General features: G+C 28.9%; 1 protein-coding gene across 1 annotated transcript; it reads right to left on the bottom strand.

Moving 5' to 3' along the window:
* Positions 1-3,316: 3,316 nt before the first annotated feature.
* Positions 3,317-5,974, bottom strand: LOC122712788 (UPF0602 protein C4orf47 homolog). Its single transcript, XM_043932675.1, has 4 exons — positions 5,905-5,974; positions 5,622-5,812; positions 4,790-5,048; positions 3,317-3,717 (listed from the first exon to the last, which is right to left on the bottom strand). The coding sequence occupies exons 1-4, from the start codon at positions 5,972-5,974 to the stop codon at positions 3,317-3,319; spliced, it is 921 nt and encodes a 306-aa protein (XP_043788610.1).
* Positions 5,975-6,546: the final 572 nt, after the last annotated feature.

The raw sequence follows: 6,546 nt of genomic DNA, 5'->3' as shown, positions 1-6,546 counted from the left end.
TTCTTGTCTGCCAGCGAATCCCCACTTGAAAATTTTTCAGACTGCTGCTCGAGCGAAAACGCTTATTGCGACCCGATGCAAGACCCACCCCCTTTGTTCTACTATCTTCGCGCGATTTTCGGATAATTCTAGTGATTTTGGAGTTCCTGCGTTTCACTGTGAGATAAAATTGAAAAGTAGAAGTAGAAATAGAATTTTTTAATATAATATTCAATGGCAGGTTGAATAATAATATATCGTGAACGAGGGTTGATTAGAAATAATGGAATTGATTAGTAGTTTTTGAAAAAGATTTTTTATATATTGTATATATTTTTCTATAGAGTTTCTTAATTTATGAGGCATAATAATGTATCTGAATCATGCTCAAAGATTAGTATATAATTAGATTCAATATTTATCAAGTCTTTGAAATGAGTATCTTGAATGGTGAAGAGATTGAGGCTAATATCTAACTTATATTTTGTTTCTCACAATGATGTTTTATTTAAGGATTGAATTAATTTTTTAAAACAAGATAAGTTAATAGATATTCGTTTCTTTGATTAAGTTGTTTTGAATTAATCAAAATACAGCAATGAAACAAAAATTTCACGACGCCCATTCCCCATTCCTGGCACTCGTATCGTCACAGATTTAATCTTCCAACAATGCCAAGTGTCCTCTTTTTCTTCTTCTATCTGTCTTTCAAAAAGTCTGGAAAAAGAAAGGAATAAAGCCTCGAAAACATATCCTCCATCAGCATTCATAATGCGATTCCGTGTACGTGGTTGAAAGGATCAGCACAAATTTGTTTCGCTTTTATCCCACTTACACTTTTTCTTCGTTTTCTCGTTGACGTTTTTTTGCATTTCGACAGAACTTTGGTATTTTCGTGGCTTTGATATATGATCAATTTGGTAATTATATAGAAGAGAATATATCTTCTCGATTTAAAGGAACGATTTTTCCTATACATACAGAATGTCTATAATATATTTATGGAAGGAATTGATTCTAGAAATCAAAATAAATAGGAAAATGTTGGTTGAAATTTATTTATAGATAATTTAATCTGGGTAGAAAATGGGTTCTCTATTCTATCTTTATCTAATGAAAACTTAAACTGCTTACAATTTAATAAATAAAATTCAACCGATATTTTTATATACCAATTCTTCAAAAATGTCCCATCAAATGTAATCACATTTGAAATATATAAATATATTATAATAATTTTATTTATTCATCATATTTTATTTTACGAATTTCTTCGACAAAATATAGCATGGTCATAATTTCTAAAAACTTATCAATACACTGATGGTACGCTTAAAACACCCAAGGGGTATGATAAATAAAACTAGTCATCCCTCAGGCATTGTAAATCAAATCTAAATTTAAGTTAAATTCTTAAAATATAGTCTTTTTTAATACAAGTTAAATATATAATATTAAAAAATATACTATAACATCCAAAATGTTTTGTATATCTCTCTAAAACTAATAATAATTAAGAATATTGAAGATATACATATATATATATCTTGTTTGTTATACTCTCGGTCAAAGCTCTCTCTGTTCTCGCCCGATAATCTTATTAGTTACACTTCGCCAATATAATAGGTATGATGGCTTAATATACAAGTGAACAAGAGATGGTTGGTTAATGGTGACGAGATTATTACAAGTGAAAAGTCTTGCGTAGCAGATTGATGAACTCGTTCATAACAAAAAATCCTTCTAATATATAATTACTATAAAAGGTGTTAATAAATTTCTTAGAAAATTCTAATAAAAAAATATAAAAAAAAATAAATTTAAAAATAAATTTATTAATTATTTGAGAAAATAAAATTTGTTTTTTAATAGAAAATCAGTTATTATGTTATATTAAATTAATATTATTAATAATATTTTAATATTATTATCAATTATATAAACATTTAATCTATAGTATTAAAATTAATTATTTTAAACAAATAACGAATAACATATTAGCAAATACTGAATAATTTATTTCATGAAGTTACAAATAAATTATTCAAATATGTTCATTTACTTTTGAAAAATGAAATGCTTCGTGAAATGTTTATCATTTCAAAATAAATTATAAATAATTTTAAAAATAATGCAATTTAAAAGCTCCTTAAAATGCTCAAATCTAATTTAATTTCGATCTCTAGAATCAACCCTCCAAAGACATTTCGAATATATTAATATTCTATAGAAAAACATTACTCGGAATTTCAAAATCATTGAAATCATTGAATCGCTATTTTCTACATAATTATCGCCAATTACCAATTAATCTTACCCAACCTTACTTACCAACAATCATGCACATGCTATCAAGGCGTGGTGGCGAACCTTTAAGTGGTGCAACGAGCTTGTCGTCCCGATACGCCATGTTTGCCAGGAACGTTTAATTGCGACTGCCACGAGTGGACTTCACGGCACGAAACGTTCGTTAGAATTTCATTAGTAAGTTCAGATGCGACAGAGTGATTCGCTTTGAAAGGGCTTACACGTATCTCATTCCTATTTACTGCAAATCTTTTTCAATCCTCTTGAGATTCGTACATGTTGGATAATCCATTAAACGCATTGATGAATTAACGATAAACGTAAAAAAAAAAAGAAAGAAAAAGAAAAAAAAACGATAATTGTTCTGTTTCACTTTGATTTGTTGAATGGAATTCAACAAATGTTGTAAGAATTGAAACAAAGTGATGAATGATTGTTCGATTCTTTTTTATATGATTAATTATGAATATAAATTTGATGATAAAAATTGATGATAATGAAGAAAAGATTCTTAGTAATAATTATTCTTCTTTCAGAAGGTTTTCTCTGTAAATGAAGGAGAGTTAATTTTTATTCAAGAGTTTTGTAAATGTGTAAATAGGATATTTGCGTTATCTTTTTTTCTACTAATTGTACGATATATCGATTCTGATAATTATTTTACTGTTCGTAAATGACTTTCAAGCGAATGCATGAATCTTCAATCAATGGAGAAGACTGCTTATTTCGTTGAATTAAATTATTAAAGAATTCTTTCGAAACTTGAGAAAATTATAAATATGTGTACTCATGATAGAGAAGATTCGAGAGAGGCAATAAAGGTAAAGAAGTTTCTTAAGATGAAAATACATAAAGAAGAAGAGAAATAACATAAGAAAAAGCAAAGTGCAATTGCTTTACGAACAACTTTAAAAATATGACGCATTTGTTTTCTCTATACAATATCTATTTCATAAGTCTCGTTCACAAAAAAAAATGTATGACAGAAATTATTTTTTCGATTTACAATTTTACATAACATATGAATTTCTTATTTCTCCAAAGGATAAACTCGTGGCGTGTAGGTAACATAATTGTTCAAATTACAAGATACATTGGTAATTTTATTTATAATACTAGAGGTGAATTTTGATCGAAGTGGTGGTCCACCAGAGATAAATATACGTGTAGGTTTCGGAATTTTAGGTTTCTTCGGTTCTACTCTGTCATATGGATCGGCATAATGAATTGGAAATTTGTCAAAGCAACCTGCGTGGCTTCCGCCTGGTTTCTTTGGGAATGGAACGATAAGACGATTAGGGCCCAAAATTTTAGGCTTGACTTCGTGAGGTCGTACGTATGTAGATCCGATGTGCAAAGCTTTGTAAGGATTTGGCGGGAAATAGTCCATTGGCGCATGTGTAGTTTGAAATACACGATACATTTCTTTAACTGAAAACAAGAATTATCAAGTCACATTTCATGACTTCTAAGATTTCTTCGTAGTTTCAAAAGAAAATATTATCTTTTAAGAAAGAGATACAAACGTGACCTGTTTTCTATTCGCATAAACAATTTTTAATTATCTGAAATTTTCTATTTATGTGAAACATATGTGTGGTAATCAGAGCTGGAGAAAATTTAAAATAAATTATTAAAAATAAAAAAATGTGAAATATTTCTATAAACAAATATATATTTGAAATACTTGCTTTTATAAACTATTTTTCTCGACTCTGGCATTAATATTTAAACAAGACATATTTAAATAAATATGTTGTTCGATTATCAAAGCAAGTAACCCAGCTTTTAAACGAAACATCAACACTTTTAAACAAAAGTGAAATCATTTTTATCTACCGTGACGCGTCACAAAGTGACCGTATATAATTAATTCACGTGCCTAATAATAGAGTAATGAAAATTAACCGAACCACCGGTTTCACTTAATTTTATTTATTTATTTTTTTTTTCAACGTTGCATCACAGCTTTCCCTTTAAATTAGCCTCAGACCGAAGTTTGCTCGCAGCATGGCGTAAAAAAAAGCTCTCGTTTTCTTGCCTTCCTTACGACAAAAATGTAATTAGTTGCGCTCCCAGTTGGGAAAAAACAAAATTTGACCGAAAAAAGAAAAACGGGAACGAGAGTCTCCAATCTTCCGCGTTACGAGGCCCCTTTTATATTACTTTCTTGCACGGTAATATTATCTGTCGCGTCTAGGAAAAGAGTAATGAACAAAAAATGGGATATAAGAAGCGAACTGACGCGGTAAATACAAATATTAAAATATTGCTGACGATATACTTAAAAATAAACTTATGTAGATTTTTATTACGTCATTTGAATTTTCTACATATTGTGAAAATGAGAAATCATTTTTTTTAGAGATAGAAAATTGAAATTTTGTTCGAAATTTTAAGTAAAATTATATGTATTATGAATTGAAATAATAATTACTTGAAAATAAATCGCGTAATATGGGTCTTCCTAAATTTAAATAAACACGCAGTGTAATTTCATTACCTTTAGGTTTCTTCTCTGGTGGATCATAAGGTTCATGAGCATGAGCTGGAAACGGGCTGAGACAAATGTTAGCATATCCTGGACCACCTTTAGGATTGGGTTTGATTCTCACATTTGGTAACTCGGGTCTCGCTTTCTTTGGTTTTATCAACGCGGGGCTGAAGTAAGAGATTTTCTCGAAACACCCATAATAATCACCAGGTGTCGAATGCTTCTTGGCAGGGGCTGATGGCCATATAACACCTTTGACCGGTACAAGCTGCGAAACGGTCGATGTATCAGGTTGGCTTCTTTAGCATAGTGGCTAGAACTGCAAAAGTATATTTCTTCAATTTCGAATTGAAAAATTCTCAGAAAATGTTGGAAATCTAGCTACAGAGAGAAGTGATGTATAAAAATATTAACTTCGTGTTAATTATACATAGAGAAAATTTTTGATTATTATATTAATTTTATTTTTTTTTAATGGAAATCATAATTTTTATCGAATTAATCGATAATTTTCTGCAATATTTAATTTTTATTTGAAATATTTTTTTCCGGAAAATTATATGTAAGATGATGTTACTTTGTTCATCCTTTAAGAATAATTTTTTATATTTTTTTCAGAAAAATCTATTGACCAATACAGTAGTAATAAATAATCTTAAATATTTTCAATTTTTTTAAAACTTAATGTTATAAAAATTCTATTTGAACAAATTAGATCCAAGTATATATCTCAAAACACGTAATTTCATGAACGAATCCATGATAAAACGATCATAAATGAGAATCGTATTGGAAATGTATTATCACATTAATTAGTTCGATTTAATTGTTGTACAATTACCTGTTTTTTCGGGACTTTGCGAAATGGATCGTACAATGCTTCTCCCTCGAAAATTCGCATAAATTTGTCTTCAAAGAGTTTAAGCGGTGGTCCGGGAATCATTTGACGCCCCTTCTCTATACCTTCGCGAAACTTAACAGGAACTCCTTTGTATTTGTCGAAAGGCGTCACGCGTGGTTCGTGAAAATATCCTTGTAGTAAAAAGTAAAATAGTTTAAAAAGTAAAATAAGTGTTTGTATGAGACAGAAAGTCTTCGTTCATCGACAAAAAATTCATCCTTACCAATCCTATCGAGATCGCTTTTTCCAAATTCTTTACCCAAAGGAGGTAGTACGCGTTTTAGTTTAGGCATTGTGATATCTAATAATAATACTTTGATTTCTTTTATTATTTATTTTATTTATTTTATTTTTATATTTAGTATATAACCTGCAATTTTACTTGCCTTGAAATTGAATATCAATTATCTTGGAAAAAGCAACAACTTCAGAAATATACGATGTTACGGTACGGTTTTCATGTGATTTTTATTATTAAATAGAAATCTTTTTTAAATTAATTTCATTTTTTAAATGAATTACACTTCGCTTTTAGATATTTCGTACTTCGCTTTAAATATTCTCTTTGAATATTTTTTCATTTTGTACATTTTTGTAAATTTTTCATAAATGTTCGCATTCGTTCTAGTCATGACACTTAGTCGTTTGACATGCTAGATGAAGTAATTCTGGCAGCTATCCAAATTGTTCACAAAATGATAAATATCTTGAGAATGATTGAATTAATAGGAAATGGAGGGAAAAAATTTTGAGAGAAAAAATTAAGATCTTGTTTTCCCCGAAAGTATCTCTTATGATATGTGAAGACAATATAGATTTCTTATTTTTTTTATTTTAAGAATCACATTTTTAATTTTATTTTGAA

This window comes from Apis laboriosa, unplaced genomic scaffold (assembly GCF_014066325.1).
Source record: "Apis laboriosa isolate Shangri-la unplaced genomic scaffold, ASM1406632v1 scaffold218_cov154, whole genome shotgun sequence".
NCBI lineage: Eukaryota > Metazoa > Arthropoda > Insecta > Hymenoptera > Apidae > Apis > Apis laboriosa.
The sequence above is the reverse complement of the archived record's forward strand: the minus strand, read 5'-3'. Positions and strand labels throughout refer to the sequence as shown.